Source organism: Neofelis nebulosa, chromosome 11 (assembly GCF_028018385.1).
Source record: "Neofelis nebulosa isolate mNeoNeb1 chromosome 11, mNeoNeb1.pri, whole genome shotgun sequence".
Lineage (NCBI taxonomy): Eukaryota > Metazoa > Chordata > Mammalia > Carnivora > Felidae > Neofelis > Neofelis nebulosa.
This window is the reverse complement of record NC_080792.1, coordinates 75,207,871-75,232,326: the sequence shown is the minus strand read 5'-3', so window position 1 is coordinate 75,232,326 and position 24,456 is coordinate 75,207,871. Positions and strand designations below refer to the sequence as shown.

The 24,456-nt window shown below is 47.8% G+C and overlaps 1 gene segment (V, D, J or C); it reads right to left on the bottom strand.

Moving 5' to 3' along the window:
• The window catches only part of LOC131489681 (immunoglobulin lambda variable 1-40-like), a 65,056-nt gene extending 40,819 nt beyond the window's left edge, over window positions 1–24,237 (bottom strand). The window contains 1 exon segment of the V gene segment in view: window positions 24,177–24,237. Coding sequence covers window positions 24,177–24,222 — 46 coding nt within the window.
• Window positions 24,238–24,456: the final 219 nt, after the last annotated feature.

The following is a 24,456-nucleotide window of genomic DNA, read 5'->3' as shown; positions in this document are numbered from 1 at the left end:
CTAGAGCACAGGGTTCTATGTTAATCGAGAGTCGATAACTAGAAGTTGTGTGTGTGTGTATAACAATATCTCATGTTTTATTTATACGTAGTTTGTGTTTCATATATATATGTGTATATATACACACATATATATATGATATGAATCCCAGAAGATATATCCTAGATGTATTGTCTTCAACAGTGCAGAGATGGATTGGATAAATACTGGGGAAAACAATTGTGTGAATATTTACAGAAGGAGTAGAACCTTGTGTGACACACAGAAGGACTAGAGAAGGATCTGATGTAATTATAATACATTGCACACTGAGAAAGGAGGGCTTAGAGCACCAGGAACTTCTGAGTCATGGGATGAGCTCTGTCCTTACAATTCCCAAGCTTCTGTGTTTTCCCAAATATGCAGTCCCGTCTGGAAGGGAAACCCATCTGGTGCCGGGGACCGAGTCACCTCCAGTGTCTCCCTCACCACTGGGGCTTCCTGGCTGCATCCTGGGATGACTGTGTTGCTGACTATCGCCTATGGGTGCTCTTGGGAAAAGGCAACGTGAGAGGCACATGTCCCTTGTTTCTAATTACAGTGTGTCCTTGAAGAATCTCATGTGCATTTTTGTTAACGGACCCTGCCCCATGAAGTGTGAGGATGGGGGCAGGTGCAGAGGATTATGGGGACTGGCTTGCCTGGGTGGGAAGTGTCCTGACATGACAAAGAGATGGGATGTCTCCTCAGGCCTTCCTGATACAGCCTGTGGAGTGGTGAGCCTGCCCTCTGCCCTTCTTATCCCTCAGTGCAGGACACAACTTCCCTGAGGGGTCACTCACCTGACATCCCAACAACACAACTATCTAAGTGGTGGGGGGGCACCGAGTGATGCATGCTGAGGAAGCCACAGCTCTGAAGTAAGGACTGAGGTGTGGTGGTGCCTGCCACACAGGAGGTCACACTTGGGGGATCAGAAGCCCCCGACCCTGTGTAGGGATGGGTGGGGTGCCAGGCAGGCTCAAGTCCAGAGGGTCCCTCTCTCTGCTCAACTCCAGTTCCTTCTCCCAGTCCTAAGTGAGTCTGAACTCTGAGACAGCAGGGGGCACTGGAGGTCTGTCCCTCTCCATTGGGGGAGGTGCAGGGATGGCTGAGGGGTGTCTCAGCTGGGCACACAGTCCTGGAACCCTGCCTTGTACCCTCTGCTCTATGCTCACCGGGGCCCACATTTGGCTCCCCAGCACCCCCTCCCCCCCAACTCAGCTGTCATCATATTCAGTGAGTAGGTTTAGGGACCCAGGAGGGGAGTGATTTGCATGAAGGATTCCTCTCTGCTCTCCAAAGTGGGGAGGGGATGAGAGAGGCTTTGTGCAGTTCTCTCACTGGTGGGCTCAGTCAGGCACACAGCCTGGGCTGTCTACACCTTGACCTGGACCCCTCTCCTCCTCACCCCCCTTGTTCTCCGCTTAGGTGACTGGCTGTGGAAAGCAAGGAGAGTGATTATGGCCTGGGGTGTGCTGGGTTCCTTCTTCCCCTCTTTTGAAGAACAAGCTGGAGGCATTCCCTTGGGACCTGCCTGTCCATGTCTCCACTGCTCTGTTGCAGGGTCCTGGGCGCACAGTGTGCCCCGACACAGGAGGCCTCCCTGTCAGGGTTTCAGGGGCACAAGGTGACCCTCACCTGGACGGGAATTAGCAACAGTGTTGGAGCAAATTATGTGGGCTGCTTCCAAGAGATTTCTCTCAGCGTTACCACAACTGTGGTGCTCAGAAGAAATGGGCCCTCGGGGATCTCAGCTCGGTTCTCTGGCTCCCACTCTGGGAACAAGGCTTCTAGGACTTTCTCAGCCTGCAGCCTGAGGATGATCCTTATTGTTAGTGCTCAACATGGGGCAGAAGCATCAGTTCTGACTTACTGCTGCAGGCCCATGGGGACCTGAGACAGAAAGCTTTCTCTGTCACCCCCAGGACTGCCGGTGAGAAACAGACAGGGAGGTCTTGGAGACCCTGGAGGGTCTGAGGGTCTGACTCTGAGCACAGAGGAAATTTAAAGGGTCAGTGACAGTAGTTGCCTCTCATTTGTTTTTTCTTCCTTTCCTGTCTCCCTTTCCTGTCTCTCTCTCTCTCTTTCTTTCTTTCTTTCTTTCTTTGTTTCTTTTTCTTTCTTTCTTTCTTTCTTTCTTTCTTTCTTTCTTTCTTTCTTTCTTTCCTTCCTTCTTTCTTTCTTCTTTACTTTCCTTTTGTTTTCTTTTCTTTCTCTCTCTTTCTCTCCCTATCTCTCTCCCTTTCCTCTTTCCTTCCTTCCTCCCTTCCTTTCTTCCTTGGATAAAGAGCTGTATTTGGATTAAATGAGAGCTGGAGAAAGCGAAGGGCCTGAGACACCAGTGAGATTAGGTTCCAAAAGGGCAGGCAGAGCTTATCAACCCAATGGACTCCATTTCCCAGCAGCCTTCCAGTTAGTAGGGTCAGTAAAGTCCTGCTGGGAAATGTATTTGCCAGTAAATGACCAACGTTTGCCCACCATCACTACAATGGTAGAGTTTCTCTTTTCCATAATTAAAACTCCATATCACTTCCCACGACACCTCGAATATTGCAAAAAAGTTTAAAAAATCACATTTGACACCTCTTATACTCGTCTTCAGTAGTTAGCTCCGAAGACTCATCATCTGCCAAAAAGAGTTCTACTAAACTCATCAGCTGAAATGTCCATTCAAGTAGTGAGAAGACAGTCTTTACTAACCCATGGTCATTCTTATCCAATTCCCCGGCCAGTCATGGCTGAACAGCAGAGTAAGGCTCAGAGAGGGGTGAAGGAGGAGGGGGATGGGGCTAATTTTCCCCAGGACAAAGATGGCATCTGATTCTTGGTCGGAGAGCAGAACCAGAAAGGCTTGAGGGAAGGGTCCAGGCCCTGTACTCAGTCAGAAACAGTGCTGTAGAAGAGAAGGAGGAGGAGGAGGAGGAGGAGGAGGAGGAGGAGGAGGAATGCTTGCCATGCTTGTGGTTTTGTATATCTGTAAGAACTTTCTTCATTTTCTTCCACATCTTCTTTGCATCGGCATTCCTGGTCTTACCATGCCAGGTGCCAAGGGATTCACAGGAGGGATGCCAGGAGCAGGTGGTGGGTAGGGAGCAGGTAGGGACCTAGGGGTTGGCCTCCCGGATGCCCTGGTTATGGTGCAGGATGGGGGTGCACTGGGGAGAAGGCTGAGTCCCCCGGGGAGCTGCTGCAGGAGATGGAGAGGGGCCTGAAGGGCAGGCAGCGTGGTCAGGAGGTGGATGGCAGGATGGGCACCTTCAGGGTACCTGACGCACCAGCAGTCAGGCCATTGCCCCCTCTCTGCCCTCAGCCCTTGTAACCGCCAAGTCCTTCGCTTTACGTGACACTTATACAACCACATCTTTCTGTCCTTTCATTGTTTCAAGATATACTTTTCTCTACCATTCTTTTCTTTTATTGTAGTTTAAAACTTTTTGAAGTTTATTCACCTTTGAGAGACAGAGAAAGACAGAGTGTGAGCAAGGGGGGGCAGAGAGAGAGGGAGACACAGAATCTGAAACAGGTGCAGGCTCCGAGCTGTCAGCATAGAGCCCATCGCAGAGCCTGAACTCATGAACAAGGAGATCATGACCTGTGCCGAAGGCCGACACCTAACTGACTGAGCCATTCAGGCACCCCATTTACCATCCTTTTAAATTCATCCTATATGTATCTTTATTTTAAGAGTGGCCCTTTTGATCCGTTATGTCAATCCATGTCTGTAACTGGAACAATTGGTGCATTTAAATGTAATATAATTTAATATCTTTAGGTAATGTATTTAATTTAATATCATCTTTGTTATCTTATTTTGTTCTCTTCTTAAATCCAGATTTAGATTTAAAGAAGTTAAATTCCTTTCTCACTCTTTTCTTGCCTCCTGTTTCACATATTGACTATTTCGCATGTTGACTGTTGTGCAGTTTTTACATTTAGTAACATGGATGATGAGTAGCCTGACCCGGAACAAGAGAACTAGGAGGAGACCCTGAGGACTGGGTGTCACCGGAAACCCAACTGGGGCCTCCACCTGGGAGCTGTTAGTGCCGGCCCATGTTTTTCTCGCGAAAGTTTGTTACACTTTCCAGAGCAGAAAGAAGCGACTGCCACAACCAGACTAGGCAGCCTTCTGAGTCCTCAGGACCATGAAGCCTGGACGTGAGGCTTGTCTCTGCTGTCAAAGAGCCTGTTCAGGGAAGAAGCAGGTGTCCCGGGTGGCACACTGAGTCGTTGGGGTTTGCCGCGTCTTCTCCCCCCTTCCGGTCTCAGAAGGATCTGCATGGCACCTGTGCTTGTACCTGCCCACGCGCCTTCTCAAAGGAAACCTAAAAAGAAGCAGTGATAAAGTGCTTGTACAGCCTGTCTACTTATTGCTAAAGTTTTGAGCCAGGGTCTTTAGGAAAGAAAATATTTCACCATTTATTCAAATTACCTTTTAATTTATGTTATTACCTGAATTCAGTGATTGTTTTCTTACAGAGCCATTTGAAATGTATACATCTTTATCCTAGGATCAAAAACAGTGAACACTCTGAATTCTTTTTAAAGTCTCTAAGAAAACAAAGCATTTGCTTTTATTAATGCTCTCCACCTCTCCTGGGCCTGCCTCCGTTTCACATCAGCACCTTGTGCCTGGGAGTGTGTGTTGGCCTGAGCTGACCAGGTGCAGACGTCAGAATGGACAGGGGCCCGAGCTGTAGTTTTATGAGATGGGAACCACCTGGCCTGTGTCTCCTCCGCAGATGCCGGAGCCCACAGACCATGTCCCAACCTGAATTACAAAGACGATGGAGGGAAGACGACGCATATGGTGGGGACCTGGTTGTTCAAAGTTCTATCATCTGCCTCTCTGATCTGGACCCCAAACTTCCAAGCTACGTGGTCAGTCAGGGACTGAGTTCAATTCCCACAAGACACGCACTGTGTTAACCAAACCAATCGCACAATCCCTTCCCTTGTCGCCCAATAGCGTCAGGGCAGATGGAGGGGTGATATGATCGAGTCACGTGAAATCTGAGGCTGCTGATCAGTGGGAGATGGAGAACAAGTCTGTGTCACGCAGAGGGTGTGTCGTGTGGGTGTGACCGGAGCCTGCAGAGACATTCGGTCGTCATGTGAGAAGTCAGGGTGAGGCACAATGTATTGCTTGTGTGTTCCCTTTCTTCCCCAGACAGTGTCGGCTCCCTGAGCCTGGGGACCCTCCCTGTCACTTCTGCACTGCGACTTGAGCTCCTAAACCAACAGAGGTCATGTAGTGAAGGTTCAGTAAATGCCATTCATGCATATCATGTGGACAATGACTTTCCTGAGTCAGACACAGCTGTACTGTGTGTCCGGGTCTGTCTTGACACCTTGATGTGAACTCATCTGTGCCCCTCAAAACCCTGTATGGAAACCCGAACCCACATTGTGACTGTTTGAGAAAAGGCATTAAAAGATGTAATCGTGGATAATGAGGTTAGGAGGGTGCTGCCCCCATAAACAGTGCTGGCGTCTTTACAGAAGAGGTAGAGGCAGCATGGGTAAGCACACATGGGAATGCCACGTGAGGACCCAGGACGAATGTCGCCACTTGCAAGTCAAGGAGAGTGGCCTCAGGGGAAATCAATCCTGCCACCCCCTTGAACGTGGACATTTAGGCTCCAAACTGAGAGAAATTCACTACCGTTGGTGTAGGCATCCAGTGTGTGGTATCGTCATATGGTAGGCGTAGCAGACAGGCACAACCCTCAGGGACACTGGTCCCCAGGACAACCGGCCCCAGCATCCAGGAATTTCTGCTCAGCTTGTATAAAACAGAAAATATGTGCCTATAAGGACAGGCTTTGGGGACAGAATTGACAGGGAAAGGACATAGACTAGAGGAGGTTCGTTGGGTTTTGTTTTCAGGCCTCAGTTTTAGGTCAAACAAAGAGGGAAGCAGCTGTGTTGCTTCAAACAAAGAGGGAAGCAGAAGGTGGCAGCTACACAAGGAAAGCCCATCACTGTGGGGACGACAGGTTTTTGTCTCACTTTCCCACAGGCCTGGAGCTCTGTGTGAGCACTGAGACTATCGTCCAATGATGCACAATAGTAATCAGCCTCGTCGTCAGCCTGCAGCCCAGTGATGGTCAGGGAGCCCGAGCTGCCAGACTTGGAGCCAGAGAATCGATCGGGGACCCCGGAGGGTCGTTTGTTATTCTCATAAATCAGGAGACTGGGGGCCGTTCCTGGGACTTGTTGGTACCAGCTCACATAATTACCACCCCCGATGTTGGAGCTGCTTCCAGTGCAGGAGATGGTGACCCTCTGGCCCAGGGACCCCGACACTGAGGGCGGCTGAGTCAACACTGACTGGGCCCAGGACCCTGGAAGGAGTAGAAACACAGAGAGGGTGATGCTGGGGTCTGGATACAAGGGAGTGGAAGCAGGACCCACATGTCCTCCCAGAGCCCCCTCTAGTGTGCCCTCATCCAGTCACCTGTGCAGTGAGCAAGGAGAGTGAGAAGGAAAGGAGACCAGGCCATGGTGGTGGTCATCACCGATTCTGTCTTCTGTGCCTCATGGCTGAGCAGAGCCTCCCCTAACCTCTCCCTTCCCCTCTTCATCTTCTGAGGGAGGGAGGGCCCCCTCCATGCAAATGAGACCCCAGCTCTCTGACCCCTCCCTGGGCCTATGTCAGTTCCCTCCGCCTGAAGATGTCAGGGGGCTGGTCGAGGGGGGGCTGTTTCAGGCCAAAGGGTGAGGAGGACACAGTTGTGAGCCGTGTGCAAGGGGCACTGACAGTACAGGTGGTAGGTTTCAGTTCTCATCAGCCCTGAACCCACAGCAATGGGTCCTGTGAGCCCCCTGGTGTTCAGACTCAGAGCCGCCATTGTTTGAACTGGTAGGCAAGTCCACCAAAGAGAGCTCCTGTGTCCCCATTGCACTGCCCACTGCACTCTGACAAGGGTCAGTCCAGGTGTTCCTCTAGGGAACCTCCCATAACCTAAGGCAGACTGGATGCTCTACTCAGACTCCTCAGGGAGAGTCAGTCCATGACCGCCTGTATGGATCATGGGTCAGGAAGGAGGTGGTGTCTCTACCAAAAGTCCACTTAGATCAAGATCATGCCCAGTGCAGTGATGAGTACCACTGGACACGTGGACCCTTCTGTGTAGGATTCTGTGTCCTTTCCTGTTACGTGATTTCTCCCGGGTTTCCAGAGCTCACCTTCCTCCAAGTTTCCCACAGCACTGAGGAAAGAGGGAGAGCTCTGTTCAGGCTGTGGGGAGAAACAGTTGTGTGTATTCCTCGGGACGTTACGCAAAAAAATCTTTGTCATCTGTCACTATGTCTGCTTGTTGAAAACAATAGCTCTCCTCATACTATGTGCAGTGATTCCTTCCAGGATCTGCTCTCCCAGCAAAGAGACCCAAGTCTACAGGAGCCTTGAGTGTGACACTGACCTCAGAGCCCAAAGACAAACTTGCAGGCCGTTCTGGGAGGGAAGGAGCGACAGCAGCAGGTGCTCTGACGAGGATCCGGTGACACAGTTTATGTGTTAGTCAGCACTTAGCCCAGTGTGCCCTTTGAATGGGTGTGTGCTCCTTTATACAAAATTTCTCTCAGTAATATTTATTTCAGTCAATGACATCTTTATTATGAAAATGCAGATACAATCACTAGTATAGTTTTCATACAACTGTATTTATTGCAGAGCAAAGATGGATAGAAATTGTAGGTAAAAACATGGATGGAAAAACAATGCAAAAAGGATGCCTGCTATAAACTTTTTGCAAAGTCATGTTTTCTTTGCAACCAGCTTACTATGGTGGCATTGTTCTATAAGTAGGTGAGTCTGGCATGATGTGCAATGAAACCCCAGTGGGAGTCTGTTCCTAGGAATCGGAGCCATCTCAGTGATTCAATTACTAAGCACACACAGAGCTTCTAGGAGAGAGCGATTTGGGGTCAGACTTGTCTCTGGGGTGAGCACAGCTCTACCTGTGTTCTTTGTGTCCAGCATATGCAGGAGAGAGCAATAGTTCATCCAGCCACCATGACTAGAGGAGTGAATTTCTATTCACCAAGGCTACATGAATCTTCGGTCAAAGATCCCACATGTGAGCGGTGGAGAGGTGGAGATGAGGGGGACTATGTCCCTGAGGTCACAGGCATTGTGGCCCCAGTTTGAGACAGAAGAATTTTCATCAGAACTCCAACCTGGCTGGAGGTGTCGCTGGGGGGACTGAGGGAGTAACAGTCCAGCATTAAGAGCACAGGGAGGGTGTGATACATCCCCCTGGGCTTTGAGCTGTGTGGGAGCAACACTGAAGCTGCTATTCCAGAACCAATGTACTGATCAGCCTCAAGTGCTGACTGGAGCCCAAGGGCGTCAGAGGCTGAACTGCCCACAACGATAGAGACTCACCCTGGGATTCCTGAGCATCAACCTGTCTTAGGAGAGAAGGTGATCAGGGCAAGTCCTGGCTGCTCAGTGACAGGACACTGGTCACACTGGATGTCGCTGGAGTTTCCTGATGATGAGAATGCTTCCTCCTGGGCTTGTGACCCTGAGGTTGGCTGGATGAGCACAGGTTGACCATAAGTTTTGGGGAGGAAGAGAAGCCAGGAAGCTACAAAATCCCGAACACCATATACTCAGATACAGGAGAGATCCGTGTTTGTGTGTGTATGTGTGTGTGTGTGTGAGAGAGAGAGAGAGTGAGAGAGAGAGAGAGAGAGAGAGGGAGAGAAAGAGAGAGAGAATGGAAAACCTTTCCTTCAGAGGCCACACATGAAGACAAGTGTATCCCTGTCCCCTTATGTCCTCTCTGCATTTGCTGAGTGTTGTGTTGGTCCCCATGCAAACCCATCCCTGGGGCTGGCTCTCTGTATGACTGTCCAGCGTTCTGGAGCTTGGAACTCAAGAAGACCAATGTCTGGAAGTCCACTTCTCTTGCACGAGTATGAAACTTACGCAAAGGGGAGGAATATGGTCTGAATTAGTTCTATAGGAATTTCACTGAATCAGAATGTCAGGCCTTGTGGATGGGCCTTCTATCCATTCTCCTTCCTGTAGACACATTTCCCATAGCTGTGGGGTCTTCAGGTCTTCGGAAGCACAAGATAGGGGCTGATCACACAGCCCCTTCTTCATGCCCTTCACATCACAGCCCTCCCCCACTGTGCCTCTCGTACCCCCTCATACCTCCATTGGGTGACCGTCAGATAGTGTCTACTGTTATTTTGCAAAAGGTTTAATGCTTGACACTGCATTGCTTGGTGCAAAAGTGTGTGGCTGAGTGAGTGTCCTTATGGTCTTAGAAACCAATATTCTCAAGACCAAGAAAAGCTGTCATGTATTGAAATATGCAGCCAATCCTTCCTTCGTTCACCATGGCAAAAGTTACCCTGTGTGCAGCCTCGGTCATTCTGAAGGCAGAAGTAATTGCATGAATCGCTTCTCTGTGCAAATACTCAAAGGCTGGGTGGACATTCATTTCACGGAAATACGGTAATCATGTTGTCGTATTACAGAGATTGATGAGGTTGGTGGGGCATGAAAACTACAATCAGAGATGAGAGCAGGAATCACATGAGGAAGTGATTTCCTGCTGGTCCATTTCTGCATCGTCTCTTTAGAGATGGATCCTGGAGAGTGGAAACTCTTGCAAGATTATAGTTTTCTCTGAAATCCTAACATAGAGATGGAGTTCGGGCCTGAAGAGCCATAGAGAGAGGCGGAAGGCCTGAGGGAAGCAGGAGAAGAGGGGAGACGAGCAGAGTGTGTGTGGGGGAGGGTGCAGTGAGGAGAGTCTGAAGACTTTGGGACTCACTTTTAGTCAGATGGGTGAGAGAGGAAATTGTCTCTGACCAAGGTGCTTATTAACATGTCAGATATGGTTGTGTCATCAGTAACACAAGAGACACAGTTTACGGCTTGAGATTTGTGGATGAACGTGAGTACCTCTGTCACCATTTTCAGTCCAGACAACAGTACTGTATGATCTCAGAAACTACACACCTGTCTCTACATCCTAGATGCTGACACCGAATTGCTGAAATTCTTGTCATTTTCTAAATGAAAAGAACACTAGAAACATCTTAGTTCTAATGATGTGACTCTGGGTGGGCTCCCTGAAGCCTCCTGGATGGGGCTGGTCCCCAGAAAGACCAAGGCTTGGTCAGAGGCTGGGAATCTTCACCCCTCATACTTGAGAGACAGGAAAAAGGCTGACAGCGTAGTTAATGTCTGATCATGTCTCCCCGAATCCTCAATAAAATCACAAAGCACAGTGATTGAAGAGCTTCTGGTTTGGCGAACACATCCACTCCCAGAAGAGATGCACCTCAACTCCCCAGGGACTGATGCTCTGGTGCTCGGGACGCTCCCAGACTTGACACTAGGTGGCTCTTCATTACTTGTTCCCCTGTCCCCTTCACCATATCTTTAATGAACTGACTAAAGGAGTCAGTGTTTCCCTGAGATCTGTGAGCCCCTCAGGCGAATAAATGGAACGCATCGAGGGAGATGTGGGAACCTCCAATTTGTCGCACGTTGGACAGAGGGTACAGGTGAGCTACTAGCTGCTGTTGGCATCAAAATGGGGAGCAGCCTCCTGGTGCTGAGCCCTTCACCTGTGCACATGTCACCGTTTCCTGGCAGATAAACCTCGGTGTGAAATTCAGGTAAATTTGAGGACACTCTCCACATGTCCCAGAGAGTTCCTTGTTGTGGGAAAACACATAAACAGACAAACATATAATCAATGACAAGGAGTGTGTAAAGTGAATTATTCTGAGACTAGTAAAGGAGAGACAACAAGAGAGAGAGAGACTGAGGTTTATGTTGTAAAAGTATTTATTCTCCAGACACCATAAGCCTGTGCCATCGGGCTCTATTCCCTCACCTGTGTGCGCTCCTGGGACACCTGTGCTGTCTCAGGCAACAGCATGATCTGTGTGTTATTCCTTCTTCCTCAAGGACACGTGACCCCTCAGAGGACTCCCTCCTACAGGAGCGTCCACACAAGTGTCTCAGTACAGGATGCTCGGAGACAAGGCTTTCAGCCCCAAGTGTTTTTGTGTCACTCCCTCCTTGTCTGAGACACTGTAAGGAAAGCTGCTTCCACTGCCAGGATCTGTAGCACAATAGAAGCTTCGTGCTTAGGCTGCTCATCAGAGATGAGCAGAATTCCTGCATTGGCCCAGGCATCTTTGGATTCAGAGAAGCAACTGGGGACCCCGGACCCTGGTGCTTATTTGAGTGTGAAGAGAACCAAAGAAGATACCAGGGAGGGCTCCCTGGCTTCTCTGGAACCTGTCTATGTAGTAGCTGCAAACACGAAATCCACTGTTCATGGCGCAGGTGAGTCCGGCCGTTGCTTCTGGAGATGCAGGGATGGAGGGCGGCTGGGTCAGCACAGGCTGGGATAGGGGACATGCGAACACAGACACTCAGGGGGGATGGGGCTAGAAAGGAAAAAGAAAAAGCATCTCTCAGGTCACTGAGGACAGAAAGAGTGATTTGGAGCCCACCCTGTGTCCGCAAGGCCTGTCCCTACCTGTGCAGTGCGGGAGGAGCTTAAGGAAGACAGGAGTACAGGCCATGGTGGCACAGCCTCTGGTCCACACACTGGGCTGGGCTGCCCCAGGCTCTCATTTCCCCTCCACCCCTGACACAGGAGGGGCTGTCCATGCACAAGGGTCCCATTCAGTGACAGTCCAGCCCCTCCCTGAGCCCTGGTGCTGGAGCCCAGCCCACACCACACACTGAGGAGGGTGGAGGTAGGACTCATCCCCCGGGGAGAGCTCTGGAACAAGCATGTGCTGACATAGCTCAAAGCCTCCAGGTTGGGCTCCTTTGGGTGATTGGTCGTCACTGACCAGCACTGTAGGGTCCACAGGGCTGTTGCAAGCATATCCTATTGAACTCATGTTGAAACACGAAAAATGAATGGAAGCAACTTGTGAGCGATAGCTCCTATTAAGAATACATTGAATGCATACTTTCTCAAAAAGTTACAATTTGGCTATAAAAATATACTGAGTGTATAGACCAACTTTAATTGAAAAATGGAAAATGTTTTTCTAGAAGCACTCCATAGAAATGCATAAGATACAGATGTTTTCACAGAGGACAACTAACAAAACTTCAGAATTGAGAAGAATATTTTTTATTTGCTCCTTGTTTTTTCATAATATCAAAAGGCATATAATATGTTTTAGTTCGTTTACAAGGGTTATAAAACTCAAAAGTACACTTTCAAAAAACATTCCCCTAAAAGGAAAATTACAGACCATTATTATTAAATAGTGGTAGAAATACTCTGTATAAAATATTAACAAAGAGACCTCAATACCATATTATAAATTGATACACAATTATTAAGTGTGATTTACTCCAATGATAGTAAGAAAATCTTTACTTACATACCATCTTATTACATTAAGAGATACGATCATATTGCCCCAATTGGTCTCAAAGAGCCTTTGGCCAAATTTCACACCAAATCCTAATAAGAGCCACATAAACACAAAAACAGATCCATTTATAACATGGTAAAACGCACACTCTCACACACTTATGATGTGGTCCTGAGGCCGGCATCCTTGTTCATGGAGTAGCGCGGGGACCAACTCCACAAGGATCAAGAACTTGCAAAGGGAATCTTCACGTCCATTATTTTGCAACATTATTCCTCACGTGTTAGACAATGTAACTAAAAAGCCAAAATCGATGGTTACTACTTTGCATGGATGGGAAAGGAAAGTGGTCACTCTTGAAGTCCCAGATGGATGTCATGGCCTTAGATAGGGCCGTGCTGTGGCAGCAGTGACAGCAGAGATCTTAGTGAGTGATTAGTCTCAGTGTTGGCGACTTACTGGTGACACTGGGTACCAGAGACACGATGGGTGGAACAAACGCAGCAGAGAAGAGGTCTTGTCCCACGTGAGCGGGTGAAGAGCCCTTTGCAAGGTGTGGGGCAGTGACCCCGGATCTGAAGTGATTATTTCCTCCCATTCTGGTTGCATCCTATACAATGTCAAGCTTCACATTGATGGGGCATCTGTCCCACACCCAGAATAGTGCATATTGCAGAGGTTTCCAGTGGGGACCTTGCCTCAAGTGACCAGTTTACTAAGAGACGGGTTGTGAGTCTCGTATTGCTGCCCTTGCTCCTTGATGAACTGAGGAGAGAGCATGTCCTGTGTGACCTCAGGGACTGCTTTCTGTAAAATCTGGCAAAGTCTCCCTGTATAAAGGACTGAAGGAGACACTCCAGGACATGGTGGACACCACACAGAGCTCTGTTCCCTGAGGTTCCGTTGAAGGGATTCTGCCCACAAGCTGCCTTATCCTCTGGGCAGGTCCTGAGAGCCCACTTCCTCCTGGGAAATGCGCTCTGTCTATGCCTTGTGTATAAGCCTGCAATTTTCCAGACGCCAGAGGGAAAAAGGAAGAAGTGATCCACGTTGGAAGCAATGTGGTGACGCAGCCAGATGCAGGGGCTCACAGGGCAATGGACGCTCCCAGGTGGAGGCAGGTCACATAGCCCTGAGGCTCCAGGGCTGTGCCTACTGCCCCCAGGCAGCTTAGCTGCTGACCCTCACTCTGCAGGCCCCTGTTCGCTCTGCTCCCCTGCTGCCCTAGGCACCATGTCCTCTGGCTGCTGTGATCCCCTCTGCACACCAAGCAGAATGTTCATTTGGACAGCAGTCGTACTGATGTTGTGAGCCATGGGAGCGGAGTACGAAAGGGCCTTTCTGGGTCCCTTATTGGAACCATGACACTCTCACGTTTGGAAAAGTATCTCAGTGGAAGCTTGTGATTTGGTTCGAAATGTCCATCTCTGCCAACAGTATCCCCAGAACTGCTCTGTGTCTCCTGTTCACAGATGCTGCACATGGTAAATGTAAGGACAGCGAAGGGGTGTTGCTGGGACACACATATGGGGACACGGCCCGTGTGCATGTGCGGCGTGCAGGGGAGCTGGGACAAAGAGGTCTTTACAGAGCTGCGGTACGTAAGGGGGGAACTGTAGGGTGAGCCAAGGGATGTCCCTGAGAGGGGGAGCCCTGGGTCGGAGGTCAGGGCGTGTGTCAAGGCCCGAGAAAGAGGGGTGGCTGCTTGTCGATGACTCTAGTGGACATCCACTGGAGGTCTAAGAGGTAGGCCAACTGACCACCTGAATCCAGCATCTCCAAATGGAATCGAAAGGCAAACCTAGGAAGAGAAATATACCTTCCTTAACCCTGAAATCTGGTTTGACTCGTGCATGTGTGTGAATGTACATATATTCAAGGGCCACAATATATGAATACATCACGTAAAACATCTGATCCTTGTCTTTCATAGTGAGTCAGGTGATGACCCAAAATGCTCCATGACCTTGAGAGTTTACTTTGTCCTTTGTAGCACTAAGTGTCTGCAGCTTACTGCTATGTCCTTGGTGCTCAGGAAATGGTTTTGAATTAAAAAGAATCCATCAGTGAATTAACAAAGGGAAAAATACCAGTCTCCACATTCTTTACCTTATGGCTAAAACGGGCATCGGCTCTTTCTTTTGGGCCATCATCATCCATTCAAATTGTGAACCACAGACACGGGTGTCATCTTGGACACATCCTTCGACCTCACACACAGCCTCCACGTAATTCCTACATCCAGCGTTTTCTAAACCAAAAGCCATGTTACAATGTACACACTGCCCAAAGCAATCTATAGACTCCATGCAATTCCCATAAAAATTCCAGAGACAGTTTTCACAGAAATAGAAAAAAATCTCCCGACTTTTATACACAACCAGAAAGACCCCAAATTGCCAAACAATATTGAGAGAGAAGAACAAAGCTGGAGGCACCAGACTTCCTGCTTTTGAGTTATATTACAAAGCTATAGTAATGAAAACCAGTAGGGCATTGGCCTAGAAAGAAACACATGGATTGATGCGACAGAATAAAAAGACCAGTAGAATAAAACAAGACCCCTCTTCCCCAGTGTTCTAGTAGTCACCTGCCTGACTGTGGTCCCGCTCAAGATTCTGCCTGCAAACGTTTTTGTTCTGTGCGATGGCCCAGACGTCGGTGCCTGGCCTCAGGCCTGGGGAAGGGTGCCATGGGGTTGGAGGGAGAAAGGTGATGTAAGGGAGTGAGTCAGAGCTGAGCACTCCCGGGGCCCCTGAGGCCCAGGTGAGGGACAGTCACACTGCAATGTGGACCCTGTTTGCCTTAGTAGATGAGAGCCATTCGAGTATTTTCCTGCTGGCCTGGCCCAGAGCCCAGTCCTCTCAGGGCAGTCTGAGCAGCCCACCGATGACCCCTGTCCTGGTCACCCAGCTGCTCTGACAACACACAGCATCCCTAGAGGACGCTCTGACCTTTGCAGATGGATATTTGAGCTTTCAGTGTCCAGGGAAGGATCATGAGTGGATCCTCTCCTGGGTGCTTGGGATGGAGACATTTATTTTCTTCAGGTCACTAACAGCATCCAGGCTGCTCACCATAGGGCTTATTTTACAATATTTATGTTCCTGGACATATTAGTGTTCCCTGACATTGGGTTTGCTTGCTGCAGGGCCCTGCCATCACTACCAGTCTCCAATATGAATTTGTTTTAATGTTTATTTCTTTTTAAGAGAGAGAGAGGACAGAGAGAGAAAGAGAGAGAGGACAGAGAGAGAAAGAGAGAGAGGACAGAGAGAGAAAGAGAGAGAGAGAGAGAGAGGCAGAGAGAGAGAGAGAGGGAGAGAGAGCAGGGAGGTACAGAGAGAGAGCAGGAGACGCAGAATCAGAAGCAGGTTTCAGGCTCTGAGTTAGTGGCACAGAGCCCAAGGCAGGGCTTCGGCTCACGAACCATGACATCATGACCTGAGCTGAAGTCTGAAGCTTAACCGACTGAGCCACCAGGCACCCCTACCAGTCTCCAATCGAAACCAATTTCAAGGCCTCGTATTTCCCAGGATCACTCCCGGTTCGTATGTGATAAAAAGTCCATGCGGGTTATCCTTGAACTTTGAATACTTTTTGCTGTTGCTGCTGTATTATGAGAATCTCCTGTTATATCCCATCACCTCCATGGTACAGGCTCTGGGGCCTTTGAAGTCTCCGTTTGTCAAAGACTACCAGGTCTCCGCAGAGAAGTATCCACTGTACTTAATTCCCAATTTGGGTTTTGACTGGGCCTTTATACTTAGTCTGGAATTTAGTTTTCTTCTCTGGTATACTTATGACTCATTTGCCTCTCTAATAGTCCAGTTTTGTAAGTGTTTTCAGGATGACCATGATGTAAACCACTATACAGTACAAGGGAATCGATCTTCTTAGAAATTTGTTCTCTGCTCATCCATTAAGGGACATTCAGGGAAGGGAATCCCACTCACATTCAACCCTATTATATTTATTTGGTAAATGTTCCATTGGTTAAGAGTGAAAAGACGACAAAATGTCTAGATTTTTTCTGGTGATACCAGGGTTCTCTAGACAATGTAGGATGGGTTCATAGGCCTTTTCTCCAAAATAGTGAGATTCCTTTCAGCATCATTCCAGACCGAGTCAGAGGAAAAACAAAGACAGAGAAAGCTTAGAACAGATGCAGTTACACTCTACTGGTCTCACCCTGGTAATTACATCTGCAACAGTCTCATTTCCAAATACAGTCTCATCCTGAAATATGGGAGTTTTTAGAACTCTTAATCACATGAATTGTTGGAGACACAGTTCAACGTGTAACAATTAATATCCACAGTTTATTCAGGTTTTCTTAGTTTTTACCTAATGTCCTTTTTCTGTAGTAAGATCCAGTTAAGATTCTTTGCGACATTGAGTTGTGAATTGTCCTTAAGCTTCTCTTACTGTGACACTTCTTCAGACTGTCCCTCTTGTTGGTGCCTTTGTGCATACTAACTGAGTGGGGGTTATGCCTGACGTCATTCAAGCCAAGGGTTTATACCTGTTCCATGAAATTTCTGCACGGGAACGTGTCTCATCTGATTCCATTTATTTATACCATCAGTTAACAATATAGATGGCAGATACATGTGTAGACACTGAGTTTCAACCCAATCCTTTTATGTTCCTGTGGTTGAAATCGTTCTATTTTGCCTCATGGGGGCCCTTTAGGTTGGCTCGTGAGCTCCTAGATACAACCTGTCCTTGTGTGTTTGCTCACATGGGTATGTGTGGCCGTTGTGCGCTGATTTGCTTGCGTTTGTTTGGGAGACAATGCCAGACAATGACAGAGTGTCATTTAAGGGCCATTAGTATCATATAGAATAATCTGTGGCTCAGAGTGTTTTCCTCTGTTCACATGATTCTTTTTCAGCGTTTAGCACCCCCGTGACCTACAGATGTTTGCAGAGTTTTGCTTCTTCCAATGTTGGATATAATTATCAAATTATTTATAAAAGTGGCACCTCCTGGTGACCTCTTAGTTGGTTCCTGGTTGGGTGATTACATTTAAACGTAGAATAAATATCCATGTGCCAAGTTTAGGTTGCTTTCAGGCTTTGTGATTAGGAATAAGTTGTTATAAACATTGAAGTGCAGGGTTTTTCCTATGGACAAAGGTTTTGAAACTTATCTTCATAATTTTATACTTTTAAATTGGCTTTTTTTCACAAATCAGAGATAACAAGAAGAAACTAGCCACTGCCATGGACATAATAGTACCAGATGCAGATAAGGCTAACTTATTTTTCAGGCACCACATGGGTAGAGTGCAGAGGAAAAATGAAAATGCTTCATTTCTTTTTATATCAGAAGGAAAAATTGATATGATCAGGCCTAGAAGTAAAATACCTCAGCTGATAAAAGAAGAGATTTCTCTTTAATGGAGACTCTTTATGTCAGAAGGGGTTTCTGAGAGTGACTTTGAGGACAGAAAGGACAGGAGGAACCTCACTCACGGGAGGTGCCCTTGCATGGACCTGGGCCCAAGTCATCAGCCACAGAATGAGCAGAATCACAGGCTAAGCTGAGGAGGCAACTGCTGATGTGTTTCCCTGTTTACAGATGAGTAACTAGGTTTTTGTCTCACTTCCCCACAGGCCTAGAGCATTGTGTGAGCATTTAGACTATAGTCCCATGATGAGCAGTAATAATCAGCCTCGTCCTCAGCCTGGAGCCCAGTGATGGTCAGAGTGCCTGTGCTGCCAGACTTGGAGCCGGAGAATCGATCAGGGACCCCTGAGGGTCGGTTGCTATTACCATAGATGATGGTTTTGGGGGTCATTCCTGGGATTTGTTGGTACCAGTACACGTAACTACCAACTCCAGGGCAGGAGATAGTGACCCTCTGGCCCAGGGCCCCAGACACTTTGGATGGTTGGTTCGGCCCCGACTGAGCCCAAATCCCTGGAAAGAGAAACAACAGAGATGTTATTCCTGGGGTCTAGAGACAAGAGGAAGAATCAGGCACACACTTGTGCTTCCAGAAGCCCTTCCCGTGTCCCCACATCGAGTCACCTGTGCAGTGAGCGAGGAGGGTGAGGAGGAGAGGGGACCAGGCCATGGTGGAGGTCAGCACCGATACTGCCTTCTGTTGCCTCACAGCTGAGCAGAGCCTCCCTTAACCTCTCCCTTCACCTCTTCAACTGTTGAGAAGGGGAGGGCCCAACCATGCAAATGCGATCCCCCTGTTTTCTGACTCCTCACTGATTTCTATAGGTGCCTCTGCCTGAGATTGTCAGGGGGAAGGGCAAGGGAGGGGCAATTTCAGGGCAGTGGGTAGGGAGGTCACAGATGTGAGCCCTGAGCCAAGGGCACAGACAGTTGCAGGTGGCACTTCTCATCTCTGATCTACCGTGACCCCTCAGAAACAGGCCTTGAGTGCCCCTTAGTGTCCAGACACAGTCATGCCATTGTATGAGGTGAGCACAGCCCATCAGAGACCACTTCTGCCTCCCCACTGCTCTAGCCACTCTCCCCTGCCTCAGGGCTAGACCAGGTGTCCCCACATGTGGCCCCCTATCACCTCAAGGCAGACTCTCTCTTTTACTCAGACTCCTGGGGGTGAGCCTGTCCATGGCTCCCTTGACTCTTAATGGGTCAGGCCTGAAGAGTTGTCTCTACAAACATTCCTCTAACAGTAAAGGTGTATCAAAAGGGGAAGGAGTTAATTGGGTATGACAGTGGAGGCAGGGCTCCAGGTGACCGTGCCAATGCAGGAAGCAGCAGAGAGCAGAGGGCAACTCCCATGGGGGCCTTTGGCAGATGGGACCTGACCCTGATGAGATTGTTCTTTACATGTGCATCTTACCCTGATGGAGTGTCTTGATTCACACTCTATCCCGGCATCTATGTCAATGTGCTCATTGCCAGACGTCTGAGTCATTCCAGTTTTCTCTCCCAAAGTGCATCAGGAAATATCAGTGAGATCCTAAGGATCCCATTTAGGGCATCTTCTCTAGGATTCATGTATATTCTTTCTGAAACCCTTCCCAAATCCATGGTAGCTCTGTTCCGGAGACCTTGCAAAGGACCGTTTTCAGCCTATGTCTTCCCTGGTGGTCAAGAGGAACTTGAATGACTTTCTGGTCTTTTTATTCTATGGCATCAATCTATGTGTCTCTTGAGAACAATACCACGTTGGTTTTCATGACTACAGCTTTGTAATATAATTTGAAAGTGCGAAGTATGGTGTCTCGAGGTTTCTTCCTTCTCAAGATTGCTTTGGCAATTTGGGGTCTTTTCTGGTTCTATACAAAATTCAGGTGTTTTTTTTTTAATTTCTGTGCAAAACATCATTGGAATTTTTATGGGGATTTCATTGAATTTATAGAGTGCTTTGAGTAGCATGGACATTTTAGCATTATATTTAATGTGGAGATCCCTGGATTTAGGAATTACCTGGAGGCTGTGTGTGAGGTCTAAGGATTTGCCTAAGAGGACCTCCATCTCTGTGCTTAAAAATGTGGATGGATTGGGTGCCTGGGTGGCTCAGTCGGTTAAGCGTCCGACTTCGGCTCAGTCATGATCTCACTGTCCGTGAGTTCGTGCCCCGCGGCGGGCTCTGTGCTGACAGCTCAGAGCCTGGAGCCTGTTTCAGATTCGGTGTCTCCCTCTCTCTCTCTCACCCTCCCCCGTTCATGCTCTGTCTCTCTCTGTCTCAAAAATAAATAAAAACATTTAAAAAATTAAAAAAAAATGTGGATGGATTATGATGATTCAAACAAAGAAGAGACTAGTTTTGGCAATAAGGTAAAGAATGTGGATATGTGCATGTTTCCTTTTTTTTACTGATGTATTCTTTAAATATCAAAAACCTTTCCAGAGCACCAGCTAACCGGTAAGCTGCAGACACTCAGTGCTGCAAGGACAAACAAAAGTGTCAAGGTCGTGGAGCATGTTGGGTTTTCATGTGACTCACTATGACAGACAAGGAGGAGATGTTTCATGGGAGGTATTCAACGGGAAGCATTAAATATTTATAGGGCTGGAGCACACGGTTCTATGTTAACCGAGAGTTGATGACTAGAAGTGTGTGTGTGTGTCTGTATAACTATATCTTATATTTTATTTATACGTAGTTTGTGTTCCATATATATATATATATATATATATATATATATATATAGTACAAATCCCAGGAGATATATCCTAGATGTATTGTCATGAACAGGGCAGAGAGGGATTAGATAAACCACTGGCGAAAATAATTGTGTGAATATTTACAGGAGGAGTAGAACCTTGTGTGACACAGAGAAGGACTGGAGAGGGATCTGGGGTGAGTAATTATAAAACATTGCACACTGAGAAAGGAGGGCTTAGAGCACCAGGAACTTCTGGGTCATGGGACTCAGCTCTGTTGGGTAGTAAGGTCTGTCTGGAAAATACCTGTTCGGGTATTTTCCTGCTGGCCTGGCCCAGAGCCCAGTCCTCTCAGCGTCAGTGTGAACAGGCCACCGCTGACCCCGGTCCTGGTCACCCAGCTGCTCTGACAACACACATCATCCCTAGAGGACACTCAGACCTTTGCTGACGGATATTTGAGCTTTCAGTGCCCAGGGAAGGAGCATGAGTGCATCTTCTCTTGGGTGCTTGGGATGGAGACATTAATTTTCTTCAGGTCCCTAACAGCGTCCAGGCTGCTCACCATAGGGCTTAGTTTACAGTGTTTATGTTCCTGGACATATTAGTGTTCCCTGACATTGGGTTTGCTTGCTGCAGGGCCCTGGCATCACTACCAGTCTCCAATCTAAATTTGTTTTAATGTTTATTTTTTTTGAGACATAGAGAGACAGAAAGACAGAGAGAGAGAGAGAGCAGGGAGTTACAGTGAGAGAGCGGGAGACACAGAATCAGAAGCAGGCTCCAGGCTCTGATTCCGTGGCACAGAGCCCAAGGCAGAGCTCGGCACAGTTCAAATCATAATTAATATCCACAGTTTATTCAGATTTTGTTAGTTTTTACCTAATGTCCTTTTTCTGTAGTAAGATCCGGTTAAGATTCTTTGTGACATTGAGTTGTGAATTGTCCTTAAGCTTCTCTTACTGTGACACTTCTTCAGACTGTCCCTCTTGTTGGTGCCTTTGTGCATACTTACTGAGTGGGTGTTATGCCTGACGTCACTCAAGCCAAGGGTTTACACCTGTTCCATGAAATCTCTGGACGGAAATGTGTCTCATGTGATTCCATATATTTATACCATCAGTTAACAATATGGACGGCAGACATATGTGTAGACACTGAGTTACAACCCAATCCTTTTATGTTCCTGTGGTTGAAATCTTTCTAGTTTTGCCTCATGGGGGCCCTTTAGGTTGGCTCGTGAGCTCTTAGACACACCCTGTCTTTTTGTATGTGCGCACATGTGCATGTGTGGTGGTTGTGCACTGGTTTGGTCGCGTTTGTTTGGGAGACAATGCCAGACAATGACAGAGTGTCATTTAAGGGCCATTAGTATCATATAGAATAATCTGTGGCTCAGAGTGTTTTCCTCTGTTCACAGGATTAATTCTTTTTCAGCGTTTAGCACCCCCACGACCTACAGATGTTTGCAGAGTTTTGCTTCTTCCAATGTTGGATATAATTATCAAATTATTTATAAAAGTGGCACCTCCTTGGTGACCTCTTAGTTGGTTCCTGGTTTGGGTGATTATTTTAAACCTAGAATAAATATCCATGTGTCAAGTTTAGGTTGCTTTCAGGCTTTCGTGATTAGGAATCAGTTGTTTTAAACATTAAAGTGCAGGGTTTTTCCTGCACTTTTTTCGTTTTCTGACACTACTAAGGTCCTCCGTACTCATCCTGCACCATTGCCGTCTGGGATAAGATTCCCCCGAGAAAGCCCCATGTCTTCCCGGGAGAACGGTATTAGAAGGTAATATCTGGTAAAATGCATCTCAGGCCTTATGGGGCCTTATGGGGCGTCATTGCTTCCGGTGTCACTCAGCCTACGCATGAAGGACAAATGCATGAGGAAACTAAGCCAGGACCGTGGGCATATTGGTGACTGTGTCTACATGCAAGTCTCTGTCTCCATCAAACTACGCACGTCGTCAGACTGCCATCTGCGGCTCTAATCCGTGACCACATCCTCTCCCCAGCCTCCTCCTTTGGTTGTATCTGTGACTTTCCTTTCAAGCAACAACTGTGGCTCCAGCACCTCATTCCATCCATTTACTTCATTGTTCGGTGACAGTACACAGTGCAGTCACGTCACGATCGTCAACCTGTCCCCCCACCCACCACGGGACACAACCTTAGTTACTAGAGGACAGAACTTTCGTGCAGTTTCTTATGTCTTTACACATAGAGGCTCCACTCACTTTCAGCACCTCGGCTCAGCGGCTCGCTCCACCCCTGCACTGACGTGGGCTCACACGTGTTACTACAGCTACATGAGTTTTGTCACCTTCTACTTTCCATCATGTGCCCCAAATTCCTACATTTTTCTACGTACTCGTTAACTTTCTGACATGGGGCGTGTACAGTGTTCAGTGAATTCTGACGATGACAGAGTGTCATTTAAGTGCCATTAATATGATATAGAATAATTCTGTGGCTCAGAATGTTTTACTCCGTTCACATGATTAATTCCTTTTCAGTGTTTAGCACCTCTACGACCTGTAGATGTTTGCAGTTTTGCGTCTTCCAATGTTTGACATAACTATCAAATTATTTATAAAAGTGGCACCTCCTGGGTGACCTCTTAGTTGGTTTCTGGTTTGGGTGATTACATTTAAACCCAGAATATATATCCATGTGCCAAGTTTAGGTTGCTTTCAGGCTTTAGTGATTCAGAATAAGTTGTTATAAACATTGAAGTGCAGGGTTGTTCCGATGGACAAAAGTTTTGAATCTTATCTTCATAATTTTATAATCTGAAATTGGCATTTTTTCCACAAATAATAGATAACAAGACAAAACTAGTCACTGCCAATGAGATAATAGTACCAGATGCAAATAAGGCTGACTTATTCTTCAGGCACCACAAGGGTGGAGTTCAGAGGAAAACTGAAAATGCTTCATTTGTTTTAATGTCAGAAGGAAAATTGATATGATCTGGCCTAAAAGTTAAATAGCTCAGCTTATAAAACAAGAGATTTCTCTTTCATGAGAACTCTTTGTGTCAGAAGTGTTTTCTGAGAGTGACTTTGAGGACAGAGGACAGGAGGAACCTCACTCATGGGAGGTGCCCTTGCATGGACCTGCGCCAAAGCCATCAGCCATAGAATGAGCAGAATCACAGGCTGAGCTGAGAAGGCAATTGCTGATATGTTTCCCTTCTTTACAGTTGAGTAACTAGGTTTTTGTCTCACTTCCCTACAGGCCTAGAGCATTGTGTGAGCTTTTAGACTACTGTCCCACGATGAGCAGTAATAATCAGCCTCGTCCTCAGCCTGGAGCCCAGTGACGGTCAGAGTGCCTGTGCTGCCAGACTTGGAGCCGGAGAATCGATCAGGGACCCCTGAGGGTCGGTTGCTATTATCATAGATGATGGTTTTGGGGGCCATTCCTGGGATTTGTTGGTACCAACCCACGTAACTACCAACTCCAGTGCAAGAGATAGTGACCCTCTGGCCCAGGGCCCCAGACACCGAGGATGGTTGAGTCAGCCCCGACTGAGCCCACGACCCTGGAAGGAGAAACAGACAGAGAGGATATTCCTGGGGTGTAGAGAGAAGAGGAGGAATCAGGCACACACTTGTGCTTCCAGGACCCCTTCCCGTGTCCCCACATCGAGTCACCTGTGCAGTGAGCGAGGAGGGTGAGGAGAAGAGGAGACCAGGCCATGGCGGAGGTCAGCACTGATCCTGCCTTCTGTTGCCTCACAGCTGAGCAGAGCCTCCCTTCACCTCTCCCTTCACCTCTTGATCGGTTGAGAGGGGGAGGGCCCAACCATGCAAATGCGACCCCCCTGTTTTCTGACTCCTCACTGACTTCTTTAGGTGCCTCTGTGTGAGTATGTCAGGGGGATGGGCAAAGGAGGGGCAATTTCAGGGCAGGGGTGGGGAGGTCACAGATGTG